The sequence below is a fragment of the Ursus americanus genome, chromosome 31 (genome assembly GCF_024610735.1).
Source record: "Ursus americanus isolate L20-20 chromosome 31, mUrsAme1.1.p, whole genome shotgun sequence".
Classification (NCBI taxonomy): domain Eukaryota; kingdom Metazoa; phylum Chordata; class Mammalia; order Carnivora; family Ursidae; genus Ursus; species Ursus americanus.
Window position 1 is genome coordinate 21,405,248 of NC_142157.1, and position 14,573 is coordinate 21,419,820.

Here is a 14,573-nt window from a genome sequence, read left to right on the forward strand (position 1 = left end):
ACCAGAGTTCCGTGAGAAGTCTGGTGGCGCGCACTCCCGGCTCACGGTCTCAGTCTGTTCTTTCGCGGGTGCCATCCGCGAGTCCGCCCGCTCCCCCATGCAGGTGGCTACCGCTTCCCAGCGCCCAAACACGGCGGCTCCCTCCCCCTTCCGTTTATCTTCCGATATCTGTGTGCGGTTTCATGGCTCCCCGCTTCGTACCTCAATACTCAGTGCTGGAGATGTTCATTTGTAGAGATCCAGATGTATCTTCCTGCGTCTCAGGCTGATTCCGTGGATGTTCAGGCTGGTCTGGTACCTATCCAGCTCGACTCAGGGGACCGGCTGAAAAAGGGGTCCCCTACTCCTCCCTTTTAAAAAGCATGTTATTCCTTACCAATTTGTTTATTATCCATGTAAGGGTATTCATTTTCATCAAATCTCAACTTAAAATTAAAAAAAAAAAAGTCCTAGAAGAGAAAGAGCTATACCTAACATTTTTTTTCCTATGCTATATAACCCAGTAGGAAATGCCCTGTCTTTCTATGTCTATAATTGGCCTCCCCATTACCCTTCTTCTTAAGGTCACTTAGGAATTCTAGTTGTGATCACAAAATGATGTGTAAAAATCCCCAGTGTCCCCAGTGTGACTCTTTTGAGGATGAATAATGCAACAGTGATGGTAACAGCGGCATTCCTGGGCAACTTCAACACAGATGGAAAAGTTTCTACAAACTGTGCCTGTGCTACCAAGAAACTCCTGTTATGAGTCAGAATATCATGACTTTTAGAATGACACACTGCTGAATTCTTAATGCCTATCTTTTACTCACTTCAAAGGAAAAGACTTCAGTTTAAATTTCCACTGAAGCAGAAGAAACACTTACGTAATTCTAAATTTTATCATATATAATCACTTAACTATGATAGCAGGATTATAAGTAAATAGCCAAAACACTGGTCTGTCATTTCATGTTCAGCTTCTGGACACATGAACTATAGAAGCATTTGGTTTCTTTTATCTCTCCTTTCAAATGCTTTATCTTGCAATAATATACTAAATTCTGACACAGGGCAAAAAAAAGGAAATATTTGTTTTAGGAGACATGCCAGAACTATAAATTCTAGAACAATAGTGATAAAAACATTTAGATTTTTATATGAAATTTGTGGAGGATAAATTATAGTTATCAAATTTAAGTTTCATTAAAGTCCTTCAAATATCATCATATACTAAAAACAAAATCAAAACCAAGTTATGGGTTGGGTTCAAAATGGCAGTGCAGGAAGACCCTGGAGTCACTCCATCCCATGAATGTAACAAATACAGAACTACATATGAAATAATTTACTCTTAAAACTGGACAAAGAGAACCTCTGTGACAAAGGACAAAAACCAGTGACACAGGCAGGAGAGGCAGAGACGCCATCTGGACAAAAAACCCCATCCCAGGCACTGTGATTCACAATTGGGTGAGATCTCAAATATAAATACATTTCCCCTGAGGAGAGATCTAACCTTTAGAGCCCACATGGGGGGAGCCCCCAAAATGTTGGCTTTGAAAACCAATGGCAATTATATCCATGAAAACCACAGACTACAGGGAACAAAGAACTCACTCTTAGAGCACTAGCCATGCAAACTCAGTCAGAATCCAGCACTATAACACCAATTTGAAAAGCGCCTAGACCATATATAAACAAGAACCACTTACTAATCTTGAAGTGCCTGCCAGAGAGACAGGAAACTGTTGGGACTTTCCTCAGGGACAGAAACACTGGTAGGAGCCATATTAGTGACCTCACCCTATCTTGCTAATGTCCATGTTAGCAAGTGCCATTTTGAAACTATCCTAACCTGCTAGAGACAGCAGTCATGTCCAGTGAAGAATCCTGCCCACATGCATACCACAACCATGAGGGACAGTCAGGCGAGGGCAACAGCCCTGCCTACCACCCTGACATAGCACATCTGCAAGACACAGCCCAATCAGGCACTAGCCCCACCTACTCCCACACCACAAACTGAGCCCTGACACAGCAGACAGGCACACACAATCCACACTAGGGATACCCTGTAAGCACCTAGCTTTGCTCAGACAGGATTGTGCTTCTGTGCTCTACATGAAATTTCCTACACAAGGCCAATCCTTCAAGACTGAGATAAGTAGTCAATTTACCTAATACAAAGAAACAAACACAGAGTCAGGCAAAATGAAGAAACAGAGGAATATGTTCCAACCAAAGAGCAAGAAAAAATATCAGAAAAAGACATTAATGAAACAGCAATTAGCAAACAGATAAGAGTTCAAAGTAATGGTCATAAAGAAGCTCACCACACTCAGAAGAAGAATGGATGAACACAGGGATATCTTCAACAAGGAGACAGAAAATATAAGAAAGTACCCAACAAAAGTAACAGAACTGAAAAATACAGTAACTGAACTGAAAAATGTACTGGGCAGGTACAACAGCAGGCTGGATGAATCCAAAGTTGGGATACAAAGAGAACTCGTCCAGAAGGAACAGAAAAAAAGAATGAAAACAAATGAATACTGTTAGTAAAATATTAAGCAGAATAGCATTCCCATTATAGGATCCCAGAAGGAGAAGACAGAAAGAAAACACCAAAAAACTTATCTGAAGAAACAATAGCTGAAAACTTCCCTAATCTGGAGAATGAAACAAACATGCAGGTCCAGGAAGCTCAGAGAGCTCTCAAGAAGATGAACCCAAAAGATCTACACAAGGGCACAGTACAATTAAAATGGTGAAAGTTAAAGGGAAAATCCTAAAAGCAATAACGGAAAAACAACTAATTCATACAAGAGAAACCCCATGAGGCTATCAGCAGATTTTTCAGCAGAAACTATAGACAGAATACAGTATTCACAGTGCTAATGGAAAAAAAAAAAAAAAAAAACTCCAACCAAAAATTCTCTACCGAGCAAGATTATCATTCAGAATTGAAGGAGATTAAATGTTTTCCAGATAAGCAAAAGCTAAAGGAATTCATCATCACTAAACCTGGCTTTACAAGAAATGTTAAAGGGATAACTTTAACGTAAAAAGAAATGGCATTAATTAATAATAAGAAAACATATAAAAGCAAAAATCTCATTGGAAAAGGTAATATATAGTAAAGGTAGATCAATCACTTACAGAGCAAGTAGGAGGATTAAAATACAAAAATAGTAAAATTTACTAAAACTGTAATAATTAATGGACATTTAAAATAAAAAATGCAAAATGACACACCAAACATATAAAAAACGGAGGTAGAGGGAAAAAATGTAAAGTTTTGGACTGTGTTCAAATTTAAGTTGCTATCAATTCAAAACAAAGTTATATGCACAGCAAGTTCCATGTGAACCTCATGGTAACCACAAAGCAAAAACTTACAGTAAATATACAAAAGAAAATGAGAAAAAAATCTAAACATACACTAAAGAAAGCCATCACACCACAAGGGAGGAGAGAAAGTGAAGGAACAGAGAGGAACTATGAAAATAGCCAGAAAACAATTAACAAAGTGGCATGTAACATATACCTATCTATAATTAGTTTAAATGTAAATGGACTAAACTCTCTAATCAAAAAAGATGGAATAGATGAATAGATAAAAAACATGACCCATCTATATGCAGTCTACGAAAGACTTACTTCAAAGTAAGGACAGAAACAGACTGAAAGTGAAGGGCTAGAGAAAGATATTCCATGCAAATGGAAACAAAAAGAAAGCTGAAGTAGCTATACTCACATTAGACAAAATAAGCATCAGAAGACTAATTAAACTGAGCCTGGGTGGCTCAGTCAGTTAAGCATCTGTCTTCACCTCAGGTCATGATCTCAGGGTCCTGGGATCAAGCACCGTGTCAGGTTCTCTGCTCAGTGGGAACTCTGCTTCTCCCTCTGCACCCTCCCCCCTTGTACTCTCTCAAATAAATAAAATAAAGTCTTAAAAAAAAAAAAAAAGGAAGACTGTAATAGACAAAGGGCATTACATAATGATATAAAAGGTCAATCCAAAAGAAAACACAACATCTATAAATATATATGCATCCAACATAGTAGCAACAACATATACAAAGTAATTATTAACAGACCAAAAGAGAGGAATGGACAATAATACAGTAACAGTAGAGAACTTAAACATCCCACTTATATCAATGGGTAGATCATCCCAACAGAAAATCAATAAAAAACATCAGCCTTAAACAACATATTGGACCAGATGAACTTAATAGATATTTAAAGAACACAACATCCAAAAAGAACAGAATACACATTCTTCTCAAATGCATATGGAACATAGTCTAGGACAGATCACATGTCAGACTACAAAACAAGTCTCAATAAATTCAGGAAAACTGAAATCATATCAAGCATCTTCTCTGGCCATGATGAAGAAAACTGGAAAAACTACAAATAGATGAGATTAAACAATATGCTATGGAACATCACTAACTCAATAAAGAAATAAAAAAAAATTTAAAAACCTAGAGACAAATCAACAGAAATACCTATGGGATGCTGCAAATGTGGTTTTAAGAGGGAAGACAAAAGCACACAGATCAGTGGGACAACACTGAAAGCTCAAAATTACACCCATACACATAGGGACAATTAATTTACAACAAAGTAGCCAAGAACATACAATGTAGAAAGGACAGTATCTTCAGTAAAAGGTGTTGTCAATACTGGATAGCCAAATGCAAAAGAATGAAACTAGACTACCAGCTTACACCATCCACAAAAATTAATTCAAAATGGATTAAAGACTTGAATGTAAAACCTGATACCATAAAATTTCCTAGAAGAAATCACAGGTGGTAATAAGCTCTTTGACATCAATCTTAGCAATATCTCTGTGGATCTGACTCCAAAGGCAAGAGAAACAAACAAAAAATGAATGAATGAATGGTATTACATCAAAATAAAAAGCTTCTTCTGCACAGCAGAAGAAACCATCATCAAAATGAAAAGGCAACCTACTGAATGGGAGAAAGTTTTTGCAAATCATATATCTGACAGGGGATTAATATCCAAAATATATAAAGAATTCATATAACTCAACAACAAGAAACCAAACAATCCAATTTAAAAAGGGGAAGATGATATGAATAAACATTTTTCCAAAGAAGACCTAAAGATGGCAAAGAGGCACAGGAAAGATGTTCAACATCAGTAATTATCATGGAAATGCAAATCAAAATCACAACGAGGTATCACCTTACACCAATTAGAATGGGTATTATCAAAAAGACAAGAAATAACAAGTGTCAATGAGGCAGTACAAAAAAGGAAATCATCATATACTGTTGGTGGGAATGTAAAGTGGTGCACCCAACAGTATGGAGATTCCTCAAAAAATTAAGAATAGATTAACTATATGATCCAACTGTTCCTCTTCTGGGTATTTATCTGAAGAATACAAAAATATTGATTTGAAAAGATATATCCACCCTTATGTTCACTGCAGGATTATTTACAATAGCCAAGGAATGGAAATAACCAAAATGTCCACTGATGTATTAATCGATAAAGAACAGATGTGTGGGTGTGTGTGTATGTGTATAGTAGTATAGGTAGTGTATATATACTACTCAGGCATGAAATCTTACCACTTGAGACAACATGCATGGACCTTAAAAGTATTGTCATGTTAAGTGAAATAAATCAGATAAAGACAAATATCATATGATTTCTGTGGAATCTAAAAAAAATTCAACCACCAAACCAAACTCATACAGAGAACAGATTGGAGGTTACCAGAGGGGAAGAGGGTGAGTGGGTGGGTAGAATGGTTCAAGGAGGTCTACTGAATGGTGATGGAGGTAACTAGATTTTTAGTGGCTATCACTTTATAGTGCATACAGATAAAGAATTAAAATGTACATCTGAAACTTATACGACAATTTCACCTTGATAAAAAGAAAAATGATAGGAATTTTAAAAAATACAGAACCAAGACTTGAATAGAGCAGTTCAGTGAGTCAGTAAGACAGAAGACTAGCTTGCTGGCTAGTAAATGCAATAATGCAGTGTTTCAGGTAGAACCACAAATGGAGCTGATCATCTGGTGTTAGTGATGGCATCTATCCTAGGTTTTTCCTATGCAGCTCTTACTGTTACAGGTGATTGGAGGCATTTAAGAGTTATAACAGCACTAACTCCAAACAACAGCAAAACAACAGTCAAAAATCAAATTACTTAGGGTAAGAAGCCTGAGTCTGCTGACTGGGAAGGGCTGGGTTTACAGATGGTGGAACTGCTCCTTGGCTGAGAGAAGACAGTTGCTCTGGAGGAAGACTGTAGCTCTGGAGATGGCTCATCTGTGCACTTCCTGCAACCAGGTAAGCACCACTTTGGGGAGGCCCTGGATATACCTAGAACAGTTCATGATTTAAAAAAAAAAAAAAAATTACATTTTCTAAGATTTTTTTTAAAGATTTTTTTTTAATTTTTATTTATTTGAAGAGAGAGAGACAGCCAGCAAGAGAGGAAACACAAGCAGGGGGAGTGGAAGAGGAAGAAGCAGGCTCCCAGCGGAAGAGCCCGACATGGGGCTCAATCCCAGGACTCCGGGATCACGCCCTGAGCCGAAGGCAGACGCTTAACGACTGCACCACCCAGGCGCCCCACATTTTGTAAGATTTTAAAAGGTATGCCAAAATTTCTTTGTAAAGACATTCAGTTACGAAGTGAACAACAATGAAATCTCTGAAATCTTTTTAAAAGTTACTTCTTTTGATAGGCATTTAAAAAAAACTTTTCAGTGAAGTGGGCTTCCGATGATTTTTGTTCTTAGGTAAACATGAGCTAAACTTGTGTTTATCTCATGTAGAAGCAGTAAAGGAACTTATCTTGAAACTTTATACTAATATCATCTTTTTCCATATTGATATTTTAAGTACTTTCCTAAAAGGAACCCCCAAAAAATGTTTAAGAAGTATCTTTGAATTCACCGTTTCATGTCAATAGACTGCATTTACTTATAGATACAATTTATATTTCCTACATTACAGTTCAGTGAACACAGAGCAAGCTAACTTTCAAAAGCAGGTGTCAGCAAACATTTTTACAAAAGTCCAGATAATAAATATTTAAGGCTTTGTGGGCCTCTCTGAACTCTGCCCATATAGAAAGCAGCCAGGAACAATGTATAAACGAGTAAGGATGGCTATGTTACAGCAAAGGTTTGTTAAAAAAAAAAACAGGTGGGAGGCTGGATTTCGCCTTTGGGCTATTGTTTGGCCACTCATGCATCTAAAAACTATACTTATTTTACTCTAAAGAGATTGACCTCTTAAAATGCCCAAAATCTTAAACACATGTAATATTCTAATTTTCTGTAGTATTCATTAGATCCTTCCATTTCATATACTTGAAAAGAGAACTCCGTTGTCTATGTAGTCAGACTCTTATCAGCTGTTAAAATAGTAGTAACACAATCATCTTAGCACTTCTTTTAAGCCATAAGAGACTCACCACACATCAAAATACAGAAGGTCTTAATTATAAACAGAGCTATTCCACTCTTCTTAAATGCATTGCTTTTGTACTTTGCAAATGAAACATGAAGAGTTTTTGTTTTTGTCTCAAACTGGTATCAGGGGGTATGAGTAGGTGTCACCTAGCCGCATGTTGCTCAAATCTGACTGCTCAGCTCCAGGAATCTGGCCCCTCATTTCAGGGGAAGTGGGCCATTTTTTAAGAAAAAAAATAATTTGCACAAAGTCTGTGCCACTCTGCATAAGTAAAATGGAGTGCCTGGCTAATTATTCCCTATACAGTAAACTTACTGAGTTTGTGGGAAAAGGGCGCTTGAAATAGTTGTTTAAGGTGAATAAGGGGGAAAAGGTCTCTCTATATTACATTCTACCTCTTTTCATGTAAAGGAAGAGGGAAAAACTCAGATTAAAGCAACTTACTATAAAACCAAAAACTGCAGATACCCAGAAAAATTCAGTAATAATTTAGTAATAATCAGACAAAAAATGCAGTTCTTAACCAGATAATTACATATGAAGTTTTAGAAATATATAGATGTTTGGGTTTTACTCTTGAACATTTTGATTCAATAGGTTTTGGGTGGTGCCAAGGAACATGTATTTTTGTTTTTTTAAGTTTGATTAGTGATTCTGATGCACACCCTTGAAGAAAAACAATTTTTTAAAAAGAATAACTGGAATAATTAGTGTATTATACATTGTATTTATCAAGTAAAAAATTCTTTTAAACTTTATTTTAAGATTACTTTCAGAAAGTTTCACATTTTACAAAAACACAGCTATTCCAAATAATCTTAAATATATTGAAAATTTTAAATGATACACTTGAGGGGCTACCTGAGTGGCTCAGTCAGTAAGCATCCAACTCTTGACTTTGGCTCAGGTCATGATCTCAGGGTCTGAGGTGGAGCCCCAAGTGAGGCTCTGCACTAAGCGGGGAGTCTGCTTGAGATTCTCTCTCTCTCCCTTTCCCTTTGCCATGCCCTCCACTCACATGCTCTCTCTAAAATAAATAAAATCTTTAAAAAAACAAAAATAAAAAATAAAATGATATACTTGATTTTTTAAAAGCTTACCTGAGAACCAGAAACACCAGATGACTGCATATAATACTGCTGATTCTGTAATTTTGCATACATGGAATACATTGGATCTTCATTCATTAACTTGGTATACAGTGAAAGTGCTTCCATCACTTTAACATTAAGTTCTGAGAGTTCTGAATGTTTTCTGAAATATTACACAGTAATTTCAAACACAACGCTATTCAAATGATACGATGTTCTAAATAAGAAGGCACATAAAATAGCAAACAGTAATATAGACATTACTAAAAATTAAACCTTATGGCAGAAAATATCCTGTTTTAGCTCCAAGGCAACCAAAACTGCTTAAGGCACTGTGCTGGGAGAACTCTAGCTTATTACTGTACTTAACTTTACCTTGAAATAACTAGGTGTCCCTAGTCAAGAAGAGATGGGTGGATCATTTGTGGGCTCTGGTAATGCCACTTAAAGCATTACAATGACTACAATAGGTAACCATTTTTTTTTAAAAAAAGACTAATATAATTAAGGTCAAATAAATGCTCACCTTAAAAAAAAAAAGGCAGGTGTTTCTAATTCTAATTCCCATATCTATAGTGAATGAGAACTGGTTCTTCTGGCATATCTTTAAAATAAAAAAATAATAAAAAGGCAGCTCTATCCCAGTATGCACTTAAAGAGAACTTCAGGGGAGAAGATATACAATATAGATACAGCACATGTTCTTTTACCTATCAATATCTTCCAGCTTTTCATCAATGAGAGGTCCCATCTGGTGACACATTGCTAAGATAACAAGATTTAAAGAAACATAAGTAAACATAGCAAAAGTAAGCACATCCCTCATGGATATCCATATAAGTGAGACTAGGTCACAGAGGAGTGGAAATGTTAACATTTTTTATATCATTCTCAACTTTATTTAAATATAAAAGCATCTGCAACAGAACACTGGATATAATCTCTGGTTATTCTTTATGTGTAAGGTTAATGGAAAACGAAGTCTACCTTCAAGATGAAGTAACTCTGGAAGATCTGGCTGGTCATCACTGGGATCTGTACTTTGCAACATCTGTAGCAACTGGTCCATTTTGTCCTAAAGGAATTAAATAGTTAATAAAAAAAGCAACAAATCGTTATGCAACAATATGGTCTCACTTCATTAATCAGATAATGGATGGAGAATTTTGGTGATTCATATGGAGACTCCAATTTTGCCTTTACGTATTTAGTATCTGTTCTCTTTAGTAACACGTGAAGTCAGAGCCTTGAAAGTTCTTCCCACTTACTTTTGAAACTGCTAACAGAGACTCTCTTAAATGAGAAGAAACATATTTAAACTTAAAATGTGTGAGTTCTTCAATCTGTTATGTCATGCTTGTGGATTTCTGTGTCATTTTGTTTTGGAGCAGCTGTCGCCTTGCCATGCTGACAGGTGTAACTTCTCTCTCAAGATGGCATTACTTATGACTAACAACTCGTTATTGCTTCTCCACCATGGTGAATACAGCAGCTGTTTCAGTGAGGCATAGCTCAGCTATATTGCAGCTCCTCTCCTTCTAAGTAGGGCCATAACATTTTATTCTACATTTTCTTTCCACCAATATTTCAGTCTGTTATAAAAGGAAGGAAGAAGATTTGTGGTTTCTCTATTTTCCTATGTGAAAGGCTGGAAGGCATCTCAAAGCAAGGACGCAGATTTCAGAATCTTCCCTTATAAAAACCAATGGAACTAATGAAGCCATCATTATATAAGTACATCTATATATTATACAAGTGTATATGTACTTATATGTAAGTTTTTAAGCGTCAAAATACTGATCTCATGTACCAAAGAACACTACTGCAATAATAACAAAGTTTTCTCCATGCACGGTTTTTACATGGTTACGCTACTAACCATAGGTACGTTAGGTAAATAATGTAGAAGACTACCAATTTTATACGTCATTTAAACCAAAACAAAGACTCTGTTTCTACAAAGAACAGCTTGAGAGATGAACTAATCACTGGTGAGTGAAAATGACATAAGTATATAAAAAACTCTTCTAAAGTCAAAAGAATTTTATATCTTGTAATGGATACTATTTTTCAATGTAGAAGATTCACAATTTTCAGTTTAAGTAGCCTAGAAAAGAAGGCATGTGTCAGAAAAGTTTGCCTACAGCAAAGAAAAAAAAAAGTGGAGGGAAGTGGAGGTAACATGAGAAAGTCAACTAACATCTGGTTAATTTTTGTTTTATTTGTTTACAGAAAATTACAGCTATTTGAAATTATCTAATATCAGAGAAATAAGATTTCTATACCGACCACTAGACTGACTCTATACACATTTTCTTATGCAGCGTAATTGGTCAAACATAACTCTTCCTGATTCACTTAGATTCCCTGGCTCTCAGCACAGTCTTCAACAGTCTTTCTCTAAAAGAGTACTCTTCAAACTTTCTGTTTATGGTTCCTCCCAAAGAAGACAAAAACCTATAAAATCCCTTCAAATATTTTAAAGATGACATATTATTTTTCATTGTAAGTTTAAAATGTTACAAAGGATGTAATTTCCAGAGCATTAAATACTGATCTTTGCAAATAAAAGTCACATACTCTATTAAATATATTCCATCCAAAAAATTTTCACTACAACTGTGTTTGCAATAATAATTTTTAAAAAACCACAAAAAAACCTGCAAAAAACCTAAGCTCCAAAAGTAAAATAATTATATCATACAAACCCATTCGATGGAATGCTAAGCAGGAATTTTAAATAATGAGACTAGAGAGACAGTTTCAAAGACAATCTTTGCTTTGTCTATATTGCTTGAATTTTATAACATAAAATACATCGATTAATCAAGTAATCAATTTTTTTTAAAGATGACAATAACAGCACTTCAACTTCAATCCCAAGTACAAACAACTCTCACAGAGGAAACCACTTACTTCATCAATAAAGGCTTGCTCCGGTTCTGGCTCTATTGTTTCTACTTGAACATCATCACTAAATTGTACCGTCTTCTTCTCCGTCTTAACTGTAAAACATGTAATATTTATCTTTTCCTTATAATAAACTTAAAATTCTATTTAAAGCACTTTAAATTACACGAGAGAATTTGGATTTTTCTTTTATTCCCTTCAATCTGAGAGACTCAATTTAAGGAATAATTCGAGTACAGATTTAGGCAATAATGAGAGAACATTATTTTATGGAATTCTGTGAAGATTTCTTAATTTTCTCTTAAGATTTTACATTTTCTGTAAAAGATACTTCACTAAAAATAAGAGGTATATTTCTCACATATATCTCATGTACATATGAGAGTTAAAAAAAAAAGTAAAGTTTTACACGGTCATAAATGAACTCTACAAATTAAAATAAGTCCTCTTTTAAATTACCAGTTTCTTCAAAGAAAAAATCTCATTTGAAAGACCATGCTATTTCAATGTAGTGAAATGGAAAGTCAGCTATACGTGTTCTGGCAAGCCCGTCAGACTTTTTACTAGGAGAATGACATTCAGGTCAGTGGAGAACTTTACAAGGGGCATGGGCAGTGATGTGACTTTTCCACTAAATCAGCCTGCATTTTTTTAGTTACATTATTCTTTGAAATAAAAATGTGGTTATGAAGGGATTTGCAAACCACGGGTCAGAAGCACATATTTCTCTTGCTTAACAAGGCAGTCTTTAAAAACTATTCAATGTATCATTAACTAGTAAATATAAGGTTATGATTAATAGAGCAATTAACATTCTCCTCCAACATACTGAGAAGCCCATACGACTTTAAAGGAATGAACTTCCTTTCTGCATTTCTCATCCTTGTACCAATGTGGTTAACCAGTATTCAGAAAAATATTAAGAATCAAGACGAAAAGGGGTTTGGGAATGGAGCTGAATTAGGGAAAAGAAATATATTAATTAAACTATTAAATGTGCATAACAGAATATTACATTTCCTCCCAAATGAATATCTTCTACCATCTTATAAGATACGCCCATTTTAAAAATGAGGTTAACAGCAGCACAGCAATATTAAAAACGCTTGCACAGGAGAAAGTTAATATATGACACAGCCTGGATTTAAATACCAATCTATCTGGCGCTACCAGCCCACATACTGGAATCTGGCCGATGATTTTTTACTCTGAGAACAGGAACTCATACCACTTACATATTCTGTGCTGTAAGCTTCTATATATATGTAGATAATTTAATTTCCATTCATCCCATTTAAGTCACCATAAAGCAAAATTCTATATACAAACAAAAGTTTCAGTTGATTTTATTTTCCTAGGGGGTAAAAGAGACATGTGCTAGAGATATTTCTGCTTTTTATATCTTGAGCTATTAACAAGTAGAGCGCTGGAAAAGCACTGCATTGGCTGCTACCCATAAGCGAACACATGGTAGACTCGACACCTTAACAGCTGACAATGCACAAGTTTTTAGTGCTTCTTCTCATAGGCACTAATACTATTACCAAATATGCGTGTGTGCGTAAGTGCATGTGTGTGTGTGTGTGTGTGTACACAAAATAAACTGTTTTCATGATATCTTCCTACACATCCAAAAGAAAAACAAGCTAAGCAGGGCAGGTACTTGTACAGGACATTAAGTAAAGTGGGCTTCTGTTTCCTCATAAAGAATAATGCTATGAAGGGGTGCCTGGATGGCTCAGTTGGTTAAGCATCTGCCTTTGGCTCCAGTCATGATCCTGGGATGGAGCCCCACATCAGGCTCCCCGCTGAGCGGAGGAGTCTGGTTCTCCCTCTGACCCTCCCCTCTCTCATGCTCTCTCTTTCTCTCTCAAATAAATAAAATCTTAAAAAAAGAAGAAGAAGAAGAAGAATGCTAAGAAGATCATGCTAACTCATTTCCCAAACTCAAGAGCTACAATTCCACTACAGAAGCTCTTCTGTTCCTGCTCTTCTTTTCAGTAGTCCAGAGTGACACACAGGAAGAAGAGCTAGAATGCTCATTTTGAAGCTGCACTGCTATATGATGGGGAAAAAGGTGAGTCGGCTACATGATCCATGAGATCTTGGATTTCATCTTGAACAGAAGTCCAAGACAATTCCATCTTTTCCAACAGCTTACTGAGACAAAACAAAAACAAAGAACCCAAACCTCAAAAAAAAACAAAGAAACCCGGCACCATAAGCCCGGGTTAAAAAGTTGGCACGCAATACACTGCCATTTAAAAAGGTTCTACAACATATTTTTTGAGTTCTAACAAAAAAGAACTCCATTACTAGAATGGGTATCAGGACTCTGCCTATGTCATAAATCAGTCAGAAAATGACACGAGACAACTTGGCAATAATTAGGAGACATCTTTGTTTCATCAAAGATAAAAGTAATGTCTGATTTCTTGTTAAAGCCTTCTCTTGAAAGAAAAGTATTCTTATTCAAGAAAAGGGTATCTTTTATATATATATATTTATATATATATATATATATACACACACACACGTGTATATATATATATGAAAACACACACATATGTATATATACACACATATGTATCATTTATTGTTTACATATTTACATAGCCTGTATTCTGGGTACAATTCAGTACTATGCGCTGTTGGAAATGAAAAGATGACTAAGACAAAGATCCTTTCTTAAAATTCTCATAAACTGAAAAAGACCTAAGCATCCTGTAGCTTATAACTAACTCTCTTTGATCCCTTCTATCGGCATTACAGAAAGATGAGATGAGGTGAATTATTTTGCCAGACAACTATAGCCTACCAACTTATATACACAAACTCTTAAAATTCTAAACCTTTCAACCACTAATGGAAATCTTTCTATACTGGAACATATTCGTTTCATAAAAAGGAGATTATGACTTAATCTTGATGACCCAGACTCATCGTTATGAAGATTAGTCAAGTATAGTATTATGTAGAAATATAGTGAACTGCCTACCAATATTTTGGTAGGTTACCAGTAGTTACATCTCCTGCAACCATTATGCCTTCCAATTTTATCACTTTTCCTCCTGCGCCCTACTTTCTAGTTTACTTCCCCTAG

The 14,573-nt window shown here is 35.6% G+C and overlaps 1 protein-coding gene across 1 annotated transcript in view; it reads right to left on the minus strand.

Moving 5' to 3' along the window:
- The window catches only part of STAM (signal transducing adaptor molecule), a 102,576-nt gene that overhangs the window by 13,275 nt on the left and 74,728 nt on the right, over positions 1-14,573 (minus strand). The window contains exons 9-13 of the mRNA XM_045787591.2: positions 11,477-11,565; positions 9,548-9,635; positions 9,271-9,325; positions 8,570-8,723; positions 6,193-6,368 (exon numbers count right to left, since the gene is read on the minus strand). Coding sequence (XP_045643547.1) covers positions 6,193-6,368; positions 8,570-8,723; positions 9,271-9,325; positions 9,548-9,635; positions 11,477-11,565 — 562 coding nt within the window. The remainder of the gene's footprint in view (positions 1-6,192; positions 6,369-8,569; positions 8,724-9,270; positions 9,326-9,547; positions 9,636-11,476; positions 11,566-14,573) is intronic.